Here is a 22,515-nt window from a genome sequence, read left to right as displayed (position 1 = left end):
ACAGATTAGAGTTATGCCTAACAGTGGCAGCAATTAATTTCCCAAATTTAAAAAACTATGAGTGATTTTCATCATACATTGGTTAGCAGTACACACGGTCATCACACACGGGCAATTAGAAAAGCCCACATGAAGTGCTGTACTTACAGCCCTCCTTCTAGGAAGTTACAAACATTCTCGTCGCGCTTGGACACCAAGTGAAAAGTCTCCCTGATGATTTGCTGTTGTGTATCTTCACTCTGAGGAAGGTAATTCATATGGATTAGGGTCAAGTTTACAAGATTAACAGCATTTTAAGACATTTTGAAGATAAAAGATTGTAATTTTAATCTGGAAAAAGGAGGGAAAGAGTCCTTGGAAAACAGATTCAAATTACAGAAGCAAAACCCAACTTTTTTTATGAAAAGGGGAAAAAGTCATAGTTTACCACTACAATGAAAGTAACTTATTTCTATCTTCAAAACCAAATGAGAAACAGAACACTCAGACACTGGTGAAAAAGGAAAGCAGATATCAGCTAGTCAGAGAGCTGCTTTACAAATGGCTAAACTGTAGCTGGGAAGTAACATCAGATTAACGCAGGGCACTGTAGTGACTATATCTGCGTGTGGGGACGAGGGAAGCTTCAAGACTGCAGGTAACTGGACCTCGATAAAATACAAACTGTGCCTATGAATCCATCTTACTCATCCTTACTTAAACAGTACCCCAGCCCAAGAACTGTTTCAGTAGATATTTTCTAAACTCAACCAAGCAATTCATATGCCACTAAAAAAAGAATTAGCTTCTCAAGTCACTAAGTGAGCAAAGTCATGAACAGAAACTTCAGAGGAAAGAAAATATCATGGTCCATAAACAAATGTAAAGATACTAAGCCTCAAAGTAATTCAGTAAGTTAAAAGTTAAGTTAAAGCAACAACGGCAACACTCCAAGGAGCCACACTTGCACAGGTATAAAATTCGACAAAAATCTGATGCAGAGAAACTCTCAGTCCATCAGTGCAAGAGTAAATGACACTAACATTTCACAAGTTTCCTTAACCAACATTTTTACTTTTCATACTCTTCTGATCCTACGAAACCAGATTTTTGAGGTAAAAAAACAAGTATTAGCAATGGCTTACATACAACAAACTCTTAGTATGTCCAATAGGAAAACACTTATAAAATGACCCTTTAAAAAGCTGAAATTCCCCTGTCTCGGGGGAAAAAAAAAAAAGCTGAAATAACCCAAATATTCTCCATTCACAGAATGGATAAACTGTGATATACTCTTACCCTTAAACATTTTAATTTTCAAATCATAATTAAGAAATAAAAAGTGCCTTGATTCAACCTGTCATGACAGCACAAGGCAGACAGGTGGCCTAAGTAGCATGTTTATTTTGTGGCAGTCCTGGGGGCTCAAGTCCAAGATCAGGATACCAGCAGCCATGTCTGGTAGAAGCTTCTTCTCCTAGCCTGTGGATGAGCTCCTTTTCATTGGTCCTCACAGGGCAAAAGAAAAAGGGCAGAAGCAAAGTCTCCAGCATCTCTTATGGAGACACTAGGGCCAGACAGCCCCACTTTCATGCCCTCATCTAAACTCAACTCTTTCCCAGGCTCCGGATACCACTGTATTGGGGCTGGAGCTCCAACATGGGAATTTGGGAGAGATACACTTTAGTCTGCAGCTGGAACAGAAAGGCCAAGTAGCACAATGACACATAATCATTTCATTAGCATAAAATTAAAAATTAAGCAAAACTAAACATTGTAATAGAAACAAACTATTGTGAGCAATGGTAGCACATGCTTGCAGTCCAAGTATGTAGGAGTCTGAAGTAAGAGGGTTCAAATTTCAAGGTAACCCTGAACTAAATGGAAAGTCAGATGATAGCTTGGCTACACAGTATGACTAGGTATCAAAGAAGAAAATCAACTCAAAAGGATGAGTAACCAATGTTAAAGGAATGGTTTCATCAAAATTCTACTTTCTAATTACATTACAACTGGGTAGGAAAAAATCAGCAACTAAATGAAAGTTATTTATTTTAAGTTTTCAATCAAACTTTTCATGAAAACATCATAAAACAACAGTTTCCCATCTCTGTACATAAAGACTATAAGCTTCTGAACAGAGGGATCAGACATAGGTAAATGGCTCTTCTATGACACTGGCAGGCTGCACAGCGACAGCTCTGACTTGAATGTATCCAAGCTAGAGAAGTGTGTTCAACATGCCCACATCCCTCCCCTGCTCTGGGAAGGATGCAAAAGTAGAACATGATCCCTCTTCCAACTCCAATTAAGTGAAATAGATACCCTTTGGACGGAATGGAGCCCTACCTGGGCCCCTGTAGAAAGACAGGTGGAGTACAGGGAGGCTTCTCTCAGCACCTGGCGCCTAGGGGCCCTGCAAGTGGAGGTGGGGAGGAACTCTGGAATCGCCCTTTGACCCAACAGAAGTCTGTTATGCAGACTTTAAGATCAATAAATTACAGCAATAAATAGCAAGGTGGGGGGTGAAGGGATTCCTGGTAGAGAGTTCAAATGAAAGTGGGGTGACATCCCCACTTCCTTGAGGGCATCCTATGAAGAGGGTTTTGGGCATCCTCGGTCCCTACAGCTCTATACCACTTCCAGTTTATAATGGCAGGCTAAGACTTTGATCAGATCTTTCTTCATCCCTTATTCCTGGAATCCACTTCACAGGTTCAGTAACACTAACCCCAGCATGGCCAGGTAAAAGGAAGACGTTGGTCACTGGGGCACAGAAGGGCTTGAGAGCCTATCTGTTTTAAAAACAGGTTCTAAGATAAATAAATAAAAATAAAAACTGACATGGATCCAAACTAGAGAAAAAGATAAAAAACTCTTATCTCTTTTCAGATAGTGAGGGGGGCACACATACACATGCGTGGGTGTGAGAATGTGTGTGTTTGTATAAGGGGGGGTGGTAATCATATTTACCAAAATGGAAAGATGCAAAATTAACACACAACAATCCCTTCCATACCATAAGCATTTTCCAAATTTACTTTAAACCTACCTATAAATTTTTCTCACCTGCTGCTTCTCCCCTACCCGAGCAGATCAGCCACAGTGAATTTTCATGCCTCTCCTCAGTTTCCTCCCTCTGTCTTGAAACACTTTGCTCACCTGACCATTTGCTATCTACCTCTCTAAGTCTCAGTAAACATTAGCACTCTGTTCACTCTTTCTTGACTCTGAGGGGAAAAGCTGTCCTTTCTGCCCCCTTGTTTCCTTGGTGCCATTTCTGTTCCTGTTACACGCTTAAAAGAACATGCCTGAGCTTCCTTTGCAGACTCCAAATTCTAACAGCAGGATCTAAGCTCTGCATCTGGAACATTCAGAATATCATCAAAATTGTAAACACAAGAAAATTGCAAATTCAGGATATAAACTAGAAAAAAAAAAAACTCACAGAAACATGCCTACAGAAGAGATTGGAGGCATAGAAGAAAAGAGAACGATTTAAGAATTTACAATAGTCTAGAGAAATAAAGAATTAAATACTCAAAAAGAATAGAGAGAGTGGGGATATAGACAGCTCAGTGACAGCCCTTGCCTAGCAGACTCAAAGGCCCTGGGTTCAATCCATGCATCAAAACAGAACACAAAGAAACCAAGAGATTCCACAAGACAATGAGAGATCCCAGAATGAAAGCCCTGATTACCCCACACTATGGATGTGTACAGTCTCAAAGCAAGGAGCTCTAAAACTTTAGAAACAGGAGTCTATACATTTCCTGGTAAAGCAGTAAAATTATCATACACACAAAAGGAGTAGCCAGAATTACTACAGACTTTTTGAAAACCTACACTGGAAACAGAAAAGTGGGACAGTATGCAATCATGGAAGAAGTATTTCTGACCTGAAATTCTAAATTTTAACCAATGTACTTATTAAAAGACTTTCAGAACTATAAGGTCTTATAAAAATCCACTTTTTGTTATATTTTACTCAAGAAGTTACTGGCTCCATTATGATAAGACATCAAAAAATCAAACAACTGAAGCTCTAACTTAGAAAACAGGCAAGAGGAATTCCTCAGATAATGCAGTCCAAACATGACTGGCAAGCAACTGGTGCAGACTGATCCTAGCCAAAAGACTCCAAGAGAGATTTCTTCATGAACAGGAAACTGACAGTCACATGCTGGCAGAGACATAAATTGGAGATAAGTAAATAAAAAAATCTAGCTAAAAGGAAAAGCAATTATCTTCCAGGAAAATAAAATGTCAAAAGGAAAAAAGCCCAAACAAAGTTTACAGCATGGCTCAGCTTAAGATGGTTTATATAAAACACCAGTGTGGGCACTGAGAAGTGATACAATAAAAAATATAAAATAGCTAGCTTTGAGGGACTGTGACTCCGGTGCTGTAAGAGAGAGCTAAATAATTATTCCCAATATTGTAATTATTCACAATATCAGAACCAAACAGATCATGTCTATAGATAAAAACTTAGCCAAAAAAGCACATTATTTACTCAATGCTGTGATAACCAAGATAAAAGTAGTCATCTTTTAAATTTTTATATTTGAGATTATAAATTGATAACATTTCTCCCTTCCCTCTCCTCCCTCCAAACCTTCCCATAAACCCCTCCCTACTCTCCTTCAAATTCAGTCTCTTTTTAAAATTGTTATTGTATGCATATAAGTACATGTATATACATATGCATTTCTAAATAAAGCCTCTTCAGTTGGTACAGTGCTGCCTGTATGTATATTTTCCAGGCTGACCATTTGCCACGAGACAACCAATTGGTGTGCTCTGGCCTGAGGAAGTCTACCTTTCCTGTTCTCAGTTTTCCTCTGTTGCTATAGTTCTTTCTGTAGAGTTGAAGCCTTATGGGCTTTTCTCTGTCCAGTTTGGCAATTCATTAATGTCATCCTTCAAGCTCACATCTGTGCGGTCATGTGGGTGAGACTTTATGGGTGTAGCTTCTTGTGCTACTAGGAAACACAACCTCACAGAAAATTCCCCGGTCCCTTGGCTCCTACAATCTTTCTGAAATGTTCCCTGAACTCTTAAGAGTGTGAGTGTTTTGGAGATGTATTCATTGGAAGTGAGCTCCACAACTCTGCGTGTTGACTGGTTTTGGTTTTCTGTAATAGTCTTTGTTGCAAATAGAAGCTTCCTTGATAAAGCCTACAGTTATTTGTAGGTATAAGGACAAATGTTCGTAGATTGTTATTACGGGTGATACATACCTCTTAGGATATGGGCAAGGAAATGGGAGGGGCCTTGTAGGCTCTAGACAGATTGTTCTTCCTCCCTAAGGTCCTACTCTGGAGGCGCCTCCAGTTAGACTCTCAGAACATACCTGGTAACCAGAACTATCCTTTTATTCCTCTTAATCCACAAACTTTCTAGGAGTTGGTTGATCCTTCCGTGAAGGAAGTCTTTTACCTGTACTTCAGGTAAAAACCCTGGGGAAGAGGAAGAGTGATGAGGCATCACAGGCGAGGGAAGAAAAGCTGTTCTTTATCCTAATGGGGAAGTTTTATATAAACTGAACCCTCTGGACTAGCAGCAGCAAAAGAAATGCACATCCACACGTACAAAGACTCCAAATACGAGCAAGAACAAACCTGTAACTCCGACAAAAACCATCAAAGACTTCTCTGTGGTATCAAAAAAAGGGAAGGGCCTTAATATACTCTGGTTTCATGTATGAGTTCAATCTGTGAAGAGGATGCAGTACATTGGGTATGCTTGCCATTAAACCTAGCACTGAGAAGGCAAAGGCAGCAGGATCATGGGTTCAAGACCAGCTTCAGTGACATACTGAGAGCATGTTTAAAAAAAAAAGCCAAAGCACCTGTATGGCATGTAGGAAGCCCTGGGTTCAATCCCCAGCACTGCAAGGTGTTAGTGTGACACTAGCATATATTAATGCATTTTGTGTATGAACGTGTGCACTTGTGTATGTATGCACAGACGCACACACATATGCCTGCTCCTGCATTTTAAGGTCAGAAGTCAACATCTTTAATTGTGTCTTTAGTTGTGCTCCACCTCAAAAATTTTTTGTTAAAAATGATTTTTAGATTTATTTTATTTTTTGTGATGAACATTTTACCTGTGTGTATGTATATGCACCATGTGTGTGCCTGGTGCCCATGGCGGTCAGAAGAAGATGTTGAATCCATGGAACTGAAGTTATGATAGCTGTGGGTCACCGTATGGAACTAGGAACTGAGCCTATTTTCTCTGCAAGAACAAGTACTCTTAACTCCAGAGCCATTTCTCTCCTCCTCCACCTTGAACAAGGAGCTCCCTTTATCACCTCAGCTGGCGAGCAAGTCGCAGAGATCTTATTGTCTCTGCTTCCTCGGGGCTGGGATTAGAGGCACATCCTGCTGTACTACTGCTGCACTCGGCCTTCTATATAAACACTCAGGAGCTGAATCTAGGTCCTTGTGCTTGCACGGCAATCACTTTACTGAGCTCTCTACCCAGCCAGGCATGTTCTTAAACTATAATAATGTAATTTAACACATTAACACGTGGTTATTTTTAATTTTTGTTTTTATTTTTCGAGACAGGGTTTTCTATGTAGCCTTGGCTGTCCTGGACTCACTTTGTAGACCAGGCTGGCCTCGAACTCATAGAGATCCACCTGCCTCTGCCTTCTGAGTGCTGGGATCAAAGGCATGTGCCACCACGCCCGGCTATTTCTTTAAATTTATTTAATTTTATGTGGTTTGCCTACATGTATGTATATGTACCACATTCAAGCCGTGCCTGTGAGGCCAGAAGAGGGTGCAAGAGCCCCTGGAAACAAAGTTACTGAAGGTTGTGAGTCATCAAGTAATGTTGGGATCCAAACTCGGGTCCTCTGACAGAGTAGTACAAATTCTTAGCTGCTGAACCATCTCTTCAGCCCCAATAATAAGATTCTTTTTAAATAGCAATGTAGACCCTTACTTTGCTAGTCAACACACACTCAGCTTTAACAATAGCACATGATCTCTGTTTCCATGTTCATTATTAGCCCCAAGCTTGGATCCTGATGAAAGAAAGCTACTACTGGTCTTGGTTAGGTATGTCTGGCCAGATTGTTAGTGGTTGTTTTGTTTTGTTTGAAGGAGTAGGGCGGGGGACAAATTTTAGGTTACAGGAACAAAACACTTGAATTGAATTGTAAGGGGAAAAAAATATCAGGCTTTGAACAGCTAATTTCTGTGCCAAGTAAGAAATCAAGAAGCACGCTCTAAGTGCGCCACCGACTCGCTGAGTCTGCGCTGGCATCCATCTGCTCCTGTGAGAACTGCTCAGGAGCACCTGTTCCTATCTTGTAAGATTCACTTTACCTACCCCAAAGAACTGTAACACCAAAGGAAAACAAATTATATGGATGGCTGCAGAGACCGCTCAATGGTTAAAAGCACTTGCCTAGGTTCAGTTTCCGGAACTCACATGGTGGTTGATAATCGTCTGTAACACCAGGACACCATCTTCCGACCTCCATAGATACCAGCCGTGCACACGGTGCATATACACAGATATAGACAAAATGCTCCTACGCATAAAATGAATCTTTTAAAAATGTTTTTAAAAAGAAATCATATGGAATTTTTTTTCTCTAAAGAGTTGAAATATGTAATAATATGTATTGATACTTTAATACTCAGAACTGTTGCCTTTTTAAATTTCATTTTGCCTTGAATTTTAAAACAGGACCTTACTATGTTTTTTAGGCTGGTCTCTAATTCATGGACTCAAATGATCTACCTACCTCAGCTTCCCAAGTAGCTGTAAGTACTGGGAATTCAGCTGGTGCCACAACTGAGTAACAACTGGCCTAGGGTGCAGCTAAGCAGTATAGCATACCAGAGCGCACATCAAGCCGTGAGTTTCATCTCCAGCATTAGGGAAAAGAGAGACATTTAACTATCCTAACTGCCACAGTGTCTTACGTCACTAAAAAGGAAACCAATAGGCACAGGTGCAATTTTTTCTCCCTCCCTCCCTCCCACCCCCCCCCCCCTCTCTGGTAGCCTTGGCTGTCCTAGACTCACTTTGTAGACCAGGGTGGCCTCGAACTCGCCTGCCTCTGCCTCCCAAGTTTTTTTGTTTGGGTTTTTTTTGTTTGGTTGGGTTTTTTTGTTTGGTTGGTTTTTTTTGCTTTTTGGCTTTTTGGCTTTTTGCAGACAGGGTTTCTCTGTGTAGCCTTGGCTGTCCTGGATTTGCCCTGTAGACCAGGCTGGCCTCGAACTCACAAAGATCCACCTGCCTCTGCCTCCTGAGTGCTGGGATTACAAGTGTGTGCCACTGTGCCAGCCTTAACAATATTTTAAAGAAAAATCAAACATTCAAAACTTCCTGGTTTATATTTTAAGGATTGAAAGAACAGAGTCCTCCTCTAGGACCTGAAGTTGTTAAATGGCCTATCGTTTAAACACCATTTACAACGATATTGTGGGGTAACTAACTCATGTATTTTATGGATAGAAATGTCCTTGCTTGTACTCTAAATGTGTGGTAATCTTTAGTATGTGGAAACAAGGATGACAACTCATATAGTTCTACTTCATTAACATGACTCACTAAAGGATATATTATGTATGATTTACCAATAATACAGAACTCATAACTTAAGGAAGTTTTGTTGCTGCTTTCTTGCTTAATAGATATGTAAAATATATCTGGTTTAAATGTCAGTAATGTATTAACAATTTCCAGGGAACTACTGAAACTAAAAGTTACTACTGCCCGATTGCTGTGGCTAAGTATCACTTGAAAGATAAAATGCATGCGCGCGCACGAGCAAACACACACACACACACACACACACACACACACACACACACACACACTCAGGACTTTTGAGTAACAATCTTGAGGACTCAGCAGGCAAAAGAAAATGGGAAGTACTGAGTCCACCCATTCTCAGTGTCTGACTAGCAGAATGGGCCAAAACGTCGTATCAGCAAAGTCTGGCAAAACACATGTGTTACTTCATGTGTCACAAATGGCACAGCTCTGAGGCATGACCAAGGCTATAGAGCACAAAATCTACACAAATGTTGTGTGCTGAGGAATCCTAAATGAGGAAAGAAAACCCACTGCAGTAGGGAAACGTTGCCAAAGTTAAGCCATCTTCAAACTGTCATTATTAACCGTAAGTGTGGAGCTCAACCTCAGCATCCTGTCAGGGTTCAGAAGCGTTAGCCTCAACTATCCCTAAGTATTGTTTAATTTATTTAACTTGAAACTGCTGGTCTTACTGAATACTTATTTTTTTAAATTAAAAAAAAAATACATCTTACTGTTTTATTTGTGTGAGGGAAACAGCAAAGGATCACAGGACAACAGGAAAGAGAGGGTCTCTCCTTCTACCAAGTGGGTTCTGGGAATGGAGCTCAGGTCACCAGTCTGGGCAGTAAATTCCTCAGCGGCTGAGCCATCCTGCCAGCCTGGCTGAGTATTGCTTGGAGACTTGTTCACCGTAACCCAGGAATGGATGGAGTTACTTTTATAACTTCATTATTCTTGAGCTAAACACATAGGTTCTGAAATCTCTGCTTAAAAAGAACATTTTAACAGTTGGAAGGGAAAAAAAAGTTTTTTTTGAGACAGGGTCTCCCTTTATTAGCCTTAGCTGTCCTGGACTCACTTTGTAGACCAGCCTGGCCTTGAACTCACAGTGATCCACCTGCCTCTGCCTCGCCAGTGCTGGGATTAAAGGCGTGCGCCACCATGCCTGGCTCAAGTTGGAAGGAAATTTAAAGAACCAATTTTAATCCACATTTTATGCATTCACAGCATTCACTAGGAATTCATACAGATGCTAGGGAAGATGGCTGGGGGACAGGCACATACACATACACACAAATAAAAACTAATTTTTTAAAAAGTTGAGTACATTAAAAATTCAATGTTGACTGCTGGGGGCGGGGATGACACCAATATGCTCAAGTTTTAACTTCCATCAAAAATTCTATAGGATGCCACAAGAAATTATGGGCCGTGAAACAGTGTATAAAAAAATAAAATTAAAATTCTAAGACAAGAGCAGCAACAGGTAAATTCCTTCAGAAAACACGAACATGGTGTCTGGGCTAGGCAGTGAACGGGATTTGATTTTGGGACATGTCACAAATGGAATTTCAGGCAATGCAAACGGACTAAACTGTAATGACGTACACAAACAAATGCCATTTCCAACAAAGGCTCCTGACAGTCGCCAGTTGCAATGCTTGTTTTCCTAACGCTCATTCTCCAAACACTGAACTTTCCCATCGGGGTCTACGCACTTGTTTTCCTCAGTGTGGAGTGCCCTTTCCCCCAGGCATCTCCTCAAGGCTGCTTTTCTTACCACGTTCAATACTCTGCTTGAAAATTACTTCTTGGCATAAATGGAGCTGGCTGCAGTATCTTAAATTATCATCCTCACACTCCCTAGTCGGCCTTGCTTTAGTTTGTCCACATCATTTATTACTGTTGGTACCTGTAAATCATATAGGCTATTTATTAGCCGTGTCTACACACACACACACACACACACACACACACACACACACACACACCCCTACAAAGCAGAAGGTAGATGTTTGTTCCTTCACAGTGCCTACATATGGTAGACATGAAGTAAACATTCGATGACAAACTGACAACTGAATAAATGAATGAAAAATAATTCTGGCCTCACAAGGGTTGCAGTCGAGTGCAAGAAGCAAAGAAATAGATTACTTTCAATTATGAAATTTGATTCGCTACAGGAACACACCTTCTACACAGCAAATGGACTCAACAGGGCTGGTTAATATTTTAGGCAATCAGTTAATGATGTCAAATTAATGGCATTGTTTTCCTCGGAAGGAATAACTATTATTTTATTTTGGAGTCAAGAATGACTTAGAATTTTATTATTTTTTTTTTTTCATTGGTTTTTCCAGACAAGGTTTCTCTATGTTAGCCTTGCCTGCACCGGACTCGCTTTGTAGACCAGGCTGGCCTCAAACTCACAATGATCCACCTGCCTCTGCCTCCCAAGTGCTGGGATTAAATGCGAGCGGCAACCACCACCGTGCTTGACCTGGAATTTTTAAGCAGACCATTAGCACTTAAATCATACTACACTAAAAACCACACAAAAGTAGAGCACTGTGTTCTTTACCATCAGGGAAAGCAAAGCAACTTAAGGAAACGAAACAGCTCCATTTCTCACTTCCACCAACACCTCCACAGGCTGCATTATCACTTTAGGCAAACTGACATTTTCATGTTTCATTTTTAATGGCATGAATAATTTCCATCTGGGGCCATTCGCATAAAGTGTTGGTCTTGGCACATTTTCAACACTAAATTGAAAGTCCACGCCTGGCTACAAGCAAAACACCCGAAGACAGCACAACAGCTACACAGCTCACATTCACCCTACAAATGACAGCTCAGTGCACGACCGACCTACTATTAGTTTTGCCCTCGGGGAAGGAATAGAAACCTATTGCCTCTCCTCAATCGCTTGTAAATTATCCTTCGAGACTTTAAAAGTCATCTGTTCCTAGCCATATTAAACAACGTTCACAGTTCTAGAAGAGAACTTTCACAGATGCTATTTCGTTTAAACTAAAACGCAGGGCAAATGTCCGTATGTTTTGGTTTAAAAAGAAAAACTATGCCAAAATGAAACGGCTAACTCCAAGATACAGAGTCCCTTTCTAATGGGTCGACCACTTATGCTGCCGGCTATTTCAAGAGTAAAATCGGATAGCAGGTTTAAAAGCCCAATAGAAACCTCAGGTCCTCCGCTTAAATTTTTTTCAATAGTCACCTGGAAGTCACACCCGGCTTCGGATGCTTCCGTATGGCAACACCCGGGGCATGACCGGCCAGGGCGCGCGGCGAGCCAAAGTTGCTGAGCTGGGAGAGGATTAGGGCGGACACAGTGGCCCATCTGTCCGCGGGCGACAGAAAGCAGTCCACCTGGCCAGGCTGGGCGGCGGGGAGCGGGACTGGAAGCGGGGCTGGGCGCCCCGACAGGAAACCGCGGCGCGGTGGGCGCGGTGTGAGGCCGAGGGGCTCGACCGAGGCACCGGGGCTAGGGTACCCGGCAGGTAGGCAGCGCCCCTCGAGGCGGAGAAACCTCCGCGCTTACAGGCGGCGGGGCTGCCGGCGGGGAGTGGCAGCGGCTCCCCACCTCCCGAGCTGACAGCCGGCGGCGCGAGAAGTCGCGCGCGGAGAGGGCCGCGGCGTCGCGAGGGTCGTTCTGAGGGAGCCGCTGGGCGCTGCCCTGTACGCCCGCGCTCGCCCTCGCCCGGCTCCGCGGCAGGGGCATACTCACATAGGGCTGATAGAACTTGGAGAGCCGCGGCTTCCCGTGGTTGTTGAAAATGAGGATGGCCTTGATCATGGCTGGGCCGGGCCGACCGGGTGGGCGCTGGGGCCAGGGCGGGGGCGGGCGCGCGAGCCTCGCCTCCGGGTGCTTGCTGCCGCTGCTTCCCCCACCCGCCCCCTCCCGCACGCGCGCGCGCGCTCCCGCGCTACGGGGCGGGGCCTGGAGGCGGGACCTGGGCGGGGCAGGCCAGAAGGAAACGGAAGCGTCTCCGGGCCAAGCCAAGTTGATGGAAGGGGTACGTGCACCCATATTGGCTCCGCGGAGGGGTCGTCCTGGAAGCATCCTGGAATTCGCTGCGACTTGTTGACACTCGGTACTGCATTAACTACCGGGTCTCCAACAGACGATCCATAGGGACTACTCTGCAGACACCCCAAAGTTTACTGTTGAACTAGGTCCCACTCCTGCCCGTAGCCTGCTACTACGCTGGGTGGAGCAAGGCCCAACCCCTGCACGCTGCTACATCACTTCCGCCATCGACTCTCAGCTAGCAAAGATGGCGGAAGATCCAGAGGCCCTGCTGCAACTCCCTTCTTCAGCGGCAGCCGCCGCGGCCGGCGGCGAGAGCCTTTCGGAGCTCTCCCCGGAAACAACCACCCCCGAACCCCCATCTTCGGCCACAGTCTCGCCGGGGACGGAAGAACCTCCCGGCGACACCAAGAAAAAAAGTAATGTCAACTTCCGTTTGTGGGCGGAGGCAGGAGACTTAATAGGCTTTCTAGGAGTAGCGCTCTATATAGAACCGAAAACTAAAGAAGGGTGTCTCCCTGAGGTACTCTTAGAATGGAGCAAAAGTGTTAAGCCTTTGGGGGGGGGAACGTTTCCACGCTGTGATAAAAACAAGCTGTATTTATAAGTGCGCAAGGGTCTGGCCAGACGACTGCCTCCCCTAAGTCGGGGTTTCAGAGAGCAGACCCTAACTGGCTTTTGAGGTCCCTATTATAGGGAAGGGTTGATGGAAAATAGCTGTCAAGATAGTTGGATGTTAGCACCTAGACAGAACAGTAGGGGACAGGGCCCAAGGCTGCCTGTAGGGTTGATAAGTGGAACGGGGAGCCACCACAGACGTTCAGGAGTTTAGCAAGGCAAAGGGATGGGTACACATCGTGAGGTTACAAGTTCAGCCTGGGTTCAAAAGCATGGTTTGCAGGATACGCTAGGTTTAGGAAACAGAAACGTATTCTTGTAAAGCTAGAGACTTAATAACAATGTATAACAGTGTGGCTCCTGTTTTGGTTTCACAAAAGCACTCACAGGTCGTCAGGGCTTTTGAGAGCGTAAGTAATCCAGGTAGTACGCGGGTTCGCCATCCTTTGCACTTGTTAAGGCGTCTGGTCTTTGAGGTAGGCAATCTTCAAACACTTTGAAGGTGGGAGCCCAGTGGGATCTCCAGCTCCAGGTACTTAACCCAGGACTAGTTACTGGAAAAAAACATGACAGGTGACAGGAGTAACCAGTGGGTTACAAGCCATGAATTCTGATGGTTTCCATAGGGGTTTCCTCCTCCAACTGAACACGAATTCACTCTTTAGACACTGGAGAATGCTAAGGGCAAACTGAAGGTATACGTGTTGCCTTTTTGTTTGGGATAGGGGCCATGCCTTTGTGCGTCGTTGGATTAATTGAACGAGCTGTCCTTACCCTCTGTGTTAAGGATGTGTTCCCCCTGGAAAGTAAGGAAATTCAGGTTAACGTGCCCTGAACAGTGTAGAGTTAGGGCAGCACTGTTTATGCTGCACGGGAGAAGAACTGTCGTCTCCCAGCCCTGCTCCTGGGGGATGCAGGTGTTCTGTAGCTGAGAAGTAGTATCAAGTTGACTTTCAAATTTCCTTTAAGATGGAAACACCAGAGTGGAGAGATATACTACACCCCACCTCACCAGCCCCACCCCCACCCCAAAGATAGGCTTTCTCTGTGTAGCCTTGGCAGTCCTGGATTTGCTTTGTAGACCAGGCTGGCCTCGACCTCAACCTCCGAGGCTGGGATTAAAGGCATGCGCCGCTACAGTAGCTGGGGAGATAAATTTTTAATCCCAATACTGGGGAGCCTGAGGTAGGCAGATTTCTGAGTTCAAGGCCAGCCTTTGCCCAAAAAAATAAATGAAGATATAAAAATCCAAATGTCTAAGTCAGAGATTTAGCCCTTCGCACTGATATTGTACAAAAAACCCCAAACAAGGGAGGAGATGACCTATCATCTAAGATACTGCCTGAGATGACTGTGTTTGAGTCCATATTTTCTTTCTTTTCATTTTTTTTTTTAAACAAATCAAATTCCTATTTTTATTCTTTTGTAGACAACTTGATGAGAAGGGCTTAAATATTTAGCATTTCCACGGTAATTTACAGAAGAAGGCTTGTTGAAACAGATGAAGGTGTTAGCCCTGGTGGCACAGTATTACAGGCTTGCCTGGCCAAACTTTTGAACACCAGTGCTAAGGTCCTACTTTGCAAAAGATTTTAACTTAAGTACTATGTATAGTAACTGTCGCCAGTTGATTCTAACCTGTAGTCAGGCTTCTGAGCTACAAACAAGTCATTTGGGGACTTAAGACTACAGCTGTAGTTATTCTAAATAATTCTCTAGCTGCTCGCCCTCTGGCTCTTGTTTCTTCAGTAGTACAGCTCAGTGCCTAATTGCTGCTGAGTTATTGCTTGCTCCAGAGGTCGAGGCAAGTAGGGAAGAGGGGCTGAAAGATAGGCGAACCCAAGCACCTATATTCCTTTCCAACTCACTCTTATTCCCGAAAATAACTGGAAGGATACCTACATAGAGCTTTATCAGGAGGATAAGATAGCACCGGGTGTTCTCAGGGCCTGTATTTTTATTTCAGGAGGAAACTTGATCTGGCACTCCCTGTGTAGGTGAGACAAGCCCCAGATTCCAAGAGATCCACCGCCCTCTGCCTCCTAAGTGCTGAGATTAAAAACCTTATCACCATGCCTGGCTTCAGGATAAATTCATCCCAGCTTTGAATACCAAATGAACAGGCAAGGGCCTGATAGCAGTAGTTCATTCTTTCAGAGCTGCTTTTGGTTGCTTTTGTTGTCAGCCTTCATTCACATATCTGTACTTTGAATCATTGAAACTTCTTTTGGGCCCTGATTGTTTGTATGTATGTATGTGTGTGTATATATATCTCAGGGTCTTTTATAAAGTTAGGTATAAAATAATGGTATAAAAAACTGATATTTATAGAAAGCCATGTCGCTGCTATGAAAACACGTTGTTGTATACTCTGTGCTAATATGGCTATGTCTTGTGGTATTTTCTTACTGAAGTTGAGGTCATGTGTGTGTTGAACATCCTGTTTCATATAAGGATGACCACTTTGATGAAGGTGACAGGCACCTCACTTTCTAAGCTTTTTAAGATTCTGAGTAGCATACTGTTGAGCCGAGGTGTATCTAAATACTAGATATGTGCTGCCATACTGTTCTCCAGAAAGGTCTGCAATACTGTGGCAACAGCAGTGTCCCCTACGCTACCACCCTACTTTACCTACCTTTTTTTCTTCGCTGTTTGGGTATTGTTTTATGTCATGGCCAGCTAATTTCTTATCTTTAAAATTGTCTTAAAGATTAATCCCATAGCTGGGTGTGGTGGCGCACGCCTGTAATCCCAGCACTCAGAGGGGCAGAGGCAGGTGGATCTCTGTGAGTTCAAGGACAGCCTGGCCTACAAAGTGAGTCCAGGACAGCCAAGGCTACACAGAGAAATTCTGTCTCGAAAATCTGAAAAAGTTTAATTCTGTAGGAAGAACTTTGTAGGATAGAGGAGAAAAATAAGGGAAAAGAGTCTAATATTTTTGTATCTCCAGCGTAGTTCCAGAGTAATAAGATAAACTATGTAGATAAAAGATTTAAGTTATCTGAACTGTTTGACATCACAGTCTCATCAGATGTTTTAGTACAGTTCACCTTCTCTCTCTCTCTTTTTTTTAAGTTGACATCCTGCTGAAGGCTGTAGGAGACACCCCTATAATGAAAACAAAGAAATGGGCTGTAGAGCGAACCCGAACCATCCAAGGACTCATTGACTTCATCAAAAAGTTTCTTAAACTTGTGGCCTCGGAACAGTTGGTATGAAAACAGTAGTAATTGCTTCCCTATAAAAGTTCAGACTGGTTCTTAGGCAACCCTGAGTAAATACACACAATTGCTTCTGTTATCTCTTTTTATGCCTTGGTTGGTGAGGTGTATGTACTTTAATCAGAAGAGCCTTTGAGAAGCTCTGAAGTGAGATAAATTTGGACTCACTTTGCTAATACAGTTGCTTTGTTGTCTTATGTTCGGCTCTGGTGGGTTTGGGATGTGTGTGCAGAGGTCAGGGAGCAGCGTTTGGGAATGGGCTCTTCCACTGTGTTTCTGGAAACATCTCAGGTCTTACCCTGTCAGTCATCTCACTGCCCCTAACATCTTTATTATTACTATTAATGCTTCTCAGGGATTTTTTTTTTTAAGCCTGACATTTTAGTTATTTCCTTAAAATATCACTGAATATCCATGCAAAAATGTTTGTCAGGGAACACTAGATTCTCTGAACATTAGTAAAGTTTGGGGTTTAATTTGCTTTGATTCAGCATTACACTTGCCCTGTGGTTCTTGAGGTAAGCAATGGATCTCTCACATATTGTGAAAGAACTAAGAGGATTATACCTCTATTCATAGTGTGTATATAGTAAACTCTCCATCAGGGTGGGAGTTGTAGTAAAGGCTTTGTTTCTTTGAAAAACTGTGGGTGCCATGCTTCATTTGCCATCTAGTTTTTTGAGACAGTTCCATTGGCCTAAAGTTCACTAAGCAGGCTAGGCGGGCTAGCGAGTCCTCCCAGGGAGCCTCCCTCCCCAGTGCTGCCAATACAAGCATGTTCTACCCTGCCCAGCCTTTTGTGGAGTATGTCAGGGATAGAACTCAGGGCTTTATGCTTGCTTACCAAGCACTTTACAACCGAGCTATCTCTACACCGTTTAACAGTGGAGGCATTTTGAGAAATGCATTGTTAGACAGTTTTGTACTTGTGCGAATGTCTTAGAGTACGGTTATGCGAACTGAAACAGCACATCACAGGAAGACAGGATCTTACGGGACCGCAATCTTGTCCACAGTCTCTCATAAACTGAATGATCACTAAAGCCATAGCTATGTTGGACGTTATCTGTTTTATCTTTCAAATAGCCCCATGAGACACAGATGCTATTATTTTCATTATCGTTCATATACATAGGATAGGCCATGAAATGCTATTTGTATTTAGGGCCACAACTCTTTAACTGCTTCATTCAGTTCTGAAGGGGGAAAACTAACCAATGTTTATTGTTATGTAAATAATATCTGTTGACTAGCTATTCTCATACTGTTTCTTTTTTTAAAAAAAAGACTAGATTGTTAAGCCTAAAATATTTTATTCTTAGATCTTGAGGTGAATGTTGAATGTTACCTGCCAATCTTATTTTTTATAAGTACCGAGCGCTAACCGATTGCCACTGGAGCACTGCCAATCTTATTTTCAAAAAAGAAGTTGATAAAAAGCTCCTCTGGTACTGGGACCTTTGGCTTTAATATCTTTAGGAATTTTTTTAAGTACTAGAAATATTTTAATTTAAAACAGATTAAAGTAAAGTCTAGAGCAATTAATTCTTTTTGTCTGCAAGTAATTTAATACTTGTAGTGTTCAGCTTGAAGTAAAGTTTAGTGTCCCTGAAAAATTTCAAAAGTAGTAAAGGTTAAAAAAAAAAAAAAAAGGATATGTAACATACCCTAGGAAAATGCCCAATATGCCTGAGTGCAGTAGCACACGCCTGTAATCCCAGTACTCAGAGAGGCAGAGGCAGGCAGATCTCTGTGTGTTCGAGGCCAGCTTGGTCTACAAAGTGAGTCCAAGACAGCCAGAAACCCTGCCTGTCTCTCTCTTTCCCTCTTCCTCTTCCTCCTCTTTATCCTCCTCCTCCTCCTCTTCTTCTTCTTCTAGTTTTTTAAGACAGGGTTTCTCTGTGTAGCCTTGACTGTCTTGGGTTCACTTTGTAAACCAGGCTGGCCTCGAAATCACAGAGATCCGCCTCTCTCTGCCTCCTAAGTGCTGGGATTAAAGGCATGTGCCACCACCAAAAAAAAAAAAAAAAAACCAATATACTTAAAATGTATTTATCTGGGGAAGTGAATCAGTTTACAAAGTGCCTTCCACTTACAAAGATGAAGACCTGAGTTCAGGTTCCCCACACCTACATAAATTCAGGCTCTGTGCTTGTATATGTAACCCCAGTGCATGGTTGGGGAGATGGGCAGATCCTGGATCTCACTGGCCAGCCAGCTAGCCATTATTAAATTCGCTCCAGACTCAGAGAGAGCCTCTGTCTCAAAAAAAAAAAAAAAAAAAAAAGGCAAGAGAGCCATCAAGAAAGACATCCAGTGTCAACCTCTGGCATGAACACACATATTATTTAAAAGTGTCTTAGTTACAAAAAGCTGGGAGCAAGGCCTTATATTTTAGGATACCACTTTAAATCCATTTTCTTTTTTCTTCCCTACAGTTTATTTATGTGAATCAATCCTTTGCCCCTTCCCCAGACCAAGAAGTTGGAACTCTGTATGAGGTAAGTAACCTCCCCGCATGGGTACCATGTCTGTTGTATACTGTGGATTGTTAATTCACATCTTTTTTGGTCTTGATTTTTGTTTTGTTTTTTGAGACAGGGTTTCTCTGTAACCTTGGCTATCCTGGGCTTACATTGTAGACCAGGCTGGCCTCGAACTCACAGAGATCTGCCAGCCTCTGCCTCCTGAGTGCTGGGATTACAGGCGTGTGCCACCAGTGCCCATTTATTAATTCACATGTTTGAGAGAGAGCATGCCATCTTAATTGTCAATGGGGGAAAGAAGGTCGTTCTGTTGTGAACACCTTGAACAGAGTAGTCTTAGGAAGTTAAGCTTAAACAGTCAGAAAATAAGTTCTGTTTAAAGTCATTTTTTGGTTTTCTTAGAAATCTTGTCTAATCTTTATCTCTTCTGCATTGTTCATTACTGTGTGTAGTTGAGATCTTCAAAAATGGATAAAACTGAGCTAGGATGACCTTATTCAACAGTGCTGCTTCATTGTGCCTTCATGGTAGTAATCTAATCATTAATAGATAGACTAGTGCAGCTGGGAAAGAGTTGACAGTACCTCACGGTCAGAGATGTTGTGAAGGCAGTGAAAGTATTTAATCCCATGCCCAAGGTACACTGACTTTGTTGAGTGAGTGTGTGTGCGTTTTGTTTTTCCAGATAGGGTTTCTCTGTGTAGCCCTGGCTGTCCTGGACTCGCTTTGTAGACCAGGCTGGCCTCGAACTCACAGCAATCCGCCTGCCTCTGCCTCCCAAGTGCTGGGATTAAAAGTGTGCGCCACCACCACCTGGCTATGGTTTTGTTTGTTTGGTTGGTTGTTTTTGTTTTTTTTTTTTTTTGAGACAGGGTTTTTCTGTGTAGCCCTGGCTGTCCTGTACTCAACCAGGCTGTCCTGGAATTCACAGAGATCCTCCTGCCTCTGCCTCCCTGAGTGCTGAGATTACAGGCATATGCCACCGCACCCGGTGAATATTTATAATTACTATGTATGTGATAGAAAGAGGCACTTTTGGGGAAAGGTAGTATGTTATAGAACTTATTAACTGTTTTTTTAGTAATAGTAGTAGTAATTAGTATTATGTTGATGAATCAGTGCTCTGTATGCATGTACTACTGCATGCCAGAAGAGGGCATCAAATCTCTTTATAGGTCATGAGGCACCATGTGGTTGCTAGGGATTGAACTCAGGACCTCCGGACAAGCAGCTATTCTTCTTAACGACTGAGCCATCTCACCAGCCCCATACAACTCTTTCTAAGCTATCAGAATTAGTGTCTAATATGTTGTCTTTTTTTTTTTTTTTTTTTTTTTTGTAGTGTTTTGGCAGTGATGGTAAACTGGTCCTACATTACTGCAAATCACAGGCGTGGGGATGAGACACAGATGAACAACTTGGTATTTTCACAGAAGAAAAAACTCAGAATTTTGATACTGTGGGGAGAGACTTAATGGCTATCGAATGTTCAGCATGACTGCTATGACTTGTGCTTATGTGTAAGAGAGCACCATAGAGTAAATGGACTAAAAATGAGGTTTGTGTCACCATAACATCGTCGTGAAAGATTGACATTACGGTGTGCCCGTTACCACGCATTCCTGTTTCAGATCTGCCTGCAAGGTTAGAAAGGAGACCCGAGTGCTCTCTATTGCAGGTTCTCAGAGTGGCTGACGTTATTTACTTGTGGAATCAGCACTGTGTTGTTTCCATGGTAAAAAGTAATTTACTGGAGGGTTTGTATTTTGAGGTAGTTTTATTTCTTAACTCCTTCAGGGGAATGTTTACATTTATCTCTGTTGCTTCTTAAAACCAAGTGCACTGATTTATCGTAGTGTCTTAAGTTGTCCAGTAGAGGGCAGCTCAGTTGGCAGAAAGGTTTGCCAGTTTTCACATCTTTGCCAGGTGATTGGAGGAAAGACTGTTGAACCTACTGGTAATTTCTAGTTAATGTGTAATCAGGAGAGCAACTATGTTGACAGACTAGAAGACTTAAGAGGATGTACATAGTTTAAAATTAATCATGCTGGGAAAGTTTCATAAGTTTTGAGCAAATGAGTCCCTGGCTCTTTTAAGCCCTATCAATTGTGAGTCTTGAGCCTCATCCTGGACATTGTAAACCACACTTGGTCTCAGTGCTGAGGAAACCTGGACAGGAAAATCGGGAGTCCCAAAACCAGACTGCACTACAAAAGAACTTTTGACAGCCAGGCATGGTGGCATACACCTATCATCCCAGCGCTTGGGAGGCAGAGGCAGGTGGATCTCTGTGAGTTTGAGGCCACCCTGGTCTACAAAGCAAGTCCAGGACAGCCAAGGCTACACAGAGAGACCCTGTCTTGGGGAGAAAACAAAAAACAAAAAACAAAAAACTTTTCACACAAAGATTCTTGAGCCCTACCCAGTGGATTTCCACAGTCTTACCTGTGTCAAAGGAGCTGACTTGGTAAGCCAGGTGATCTCATCAAGTTTACTGATTCATCCTGACCCTTGCTTTTTTTCCCCCTGAGACTGGGTCTTACAATGTAGATTTGCCTAGATGAGAACCAGATCTGTGCCTCTTGGATGCTGAGAATGAAGGTATGACAACCTCGCCCAGCTCCATATGTATCTTAAAGATTTCCAACCAGAGGCTGGGGGTGGTGAAACACACCTTTAATCCCAGCACTCGGGAGGCAGAGGCAGGCAGATTGCTGTGAGTTCAAGGCCAGCCTGGTCCACAAAGCCAGTCCAGGACACCCAAGGCTAACACAGACCCTATCTCCAAAAAACAAAACAAAACAAAAACCAGTGTGGGCCACAGAGAGAGACAGGATTATAGAATTTGAAATATGTAAGAAGTCAAAGTGTTTGCTTTCAAAGATGATGATAGAAATGTATTTTTCATTAAAAAAAAAAAAAAAAAAAAAAACTTAATGACCTGTACCACCTTTTTTTCTTTTTTTCAAGATAGGCTGTGTTGTTGAAGCTGACCTGAAACGTGTGAATAAACTGCCTCAGGCTCCTGGGTGCCAGGCTTACAGTTCTGCACCTGGCTCGCTCTTAGCTTTTAAACCCTAGAGCTTGCTTTTAGAGTAGTGCTCTGCCATGGAGGACGCTGTGGGACAGTGCTGGTCACTTGTCTTCTGCCCAAGCCTGTGAGTTCTGGGCATCCCCTTTCTCAGTAGCCTTGGTGTGAGTTACTGCAATGTACAGAGGAGTGATGGGCACAGTGAGTTACACAGTACAGGCTTAGAAAACACCGCGCATGCTCAAAGTTTCGAAATACTGACTTTTCAGCAATATCAGTTGGATAGGGAAAAGATCTGTTCTAGCTTTGTCCAGTAAAAGATTACTAAAAGAACATAACAGTAGATATTTAACAGGAAAAATGTGCTGAATTTATTACTTGCTGATGTTTGAGATGACAATGCTTATTACCTCTACAAAATAAAAAATAAACTTGAGTTTGCATTTGTAACATTTTTATCAGAATAACTTATTGCCACATTAAATCAAAAGTTAACTAAGTATGTTTACCTTATTTGTTTTCTTCCCCAGGTAGCTGTGAGGACTGTGT

General features: G+C 42.7%; 2 protein-coding genes across 4 annotated transcripts in view; one reads left to right on the top strand and one right to left on the bottom strand.

Moving 5' to 3' along the window:
• The window catches only part of Ap3s1 (adaptor related protein complex 3 subunit sigma 1), a 35,612-nt gene extending 23,130 nt beyond the window's left edge, over positions 1-12,482 (bottom strand). The window contains exons 1-2 of one of the 2 annotated variants that reach the window (XM_051163016.1): positions 12,305-12,482; positions 148-239 (exon numbers count right to left, since the gene is read on the bottom strand). In XM_051163016.1, the coding sequence (XP_051018973.1) occupies positions 148-239; positions 12,305-12,373 (161 nt within the window). In that variant the 5' untranslated portion in view covers positions 12,374-12,482. The remainder of the gene's footprint in view (positions 1-147; positions 240-12,304) is intronic. The other variant, XM_051163015.1, reaches the window with a different exon arrangement.
• An 89-nt stretch (positions 12,483-12,571) lies between these two features.
• Atg12 (autophagy related 12) lies at positions 12,572-20,600 on the top strand. Of its 2 annotated transcripts, XM_051163012.1 has the most exons (4): positions 12,593-13,026; positions 16,304-16,440; positions 18,888-18,950; positions 20,278-20,600. In XM_051163012.1, exons 1-4 carry the CDS (start codon positions 12,855-12,857, stop codon positions 20,335-20,337), a joined length of 432 nt encoding a protein of 143 aa, XP_051018969.1. In that variant the 5' UTR covers positions 12,593-12,854; the 3' UTR covers positions 20,338-20,600. The 2 variants fall into 2 exon arrangements, with proteins under 2 accessions (XP_051018971.1, XP_051018969.1); XM_051163014.1 differs by lacking the exons at positions 16,304-16,440; positions 20,278-20,600 and having other exon boundaries at positions 12,572-13,026; positions 18,888-18,949.
• The last annotated feature ends 1,915 nt before the right edge of the window (positions 20,601-22,515 follow it).

This window comes from Acomys russatus, chromosome 20 (assembly GCF_903995435.1).
Source record: "Acomys russatus chromosome 20, mAcoRus1.1, whole genome shotgun sequence".
Taxonomy (NCBI): Eukaryota; Metazoa; Chordata; class Mammalia; order Rodentia; family Muridae; genus Acomys; species Acomys russatus.
Note: the sequence above shows the minus strand (reverse complement) of the source record. Positions and strands in the feature narration are given on the sequence as shown.

What these genes read in the sequence shown, in the direction of transcription:
- Atg12 (XM_051163012.1), top strand. Translation starts at nt 12,855, where the DNA reads ATGGCGGAAGATCCAGAGGCCCTGCTGCAACTCCCTTCTTCAGCGGCA. An exon ending in TTGTGGCCTCGGAACAGTTG is followed by an intron (nt 16,441 to 18,887) that starts GTATGAAAACAG and finishes TCTTCCCTACAG; the next exon opens with TTTATTTATGTGAATCAATC. An exon ending in AAGTTGGAACTCTGTATGAG is followed by an intron (nt 18,951 to 20,277) that starts GTAAGTAACCTC and finishes TTTTTTTTGTAG; the next exon opens with TGTTTTGGCAGTGATGGTAA.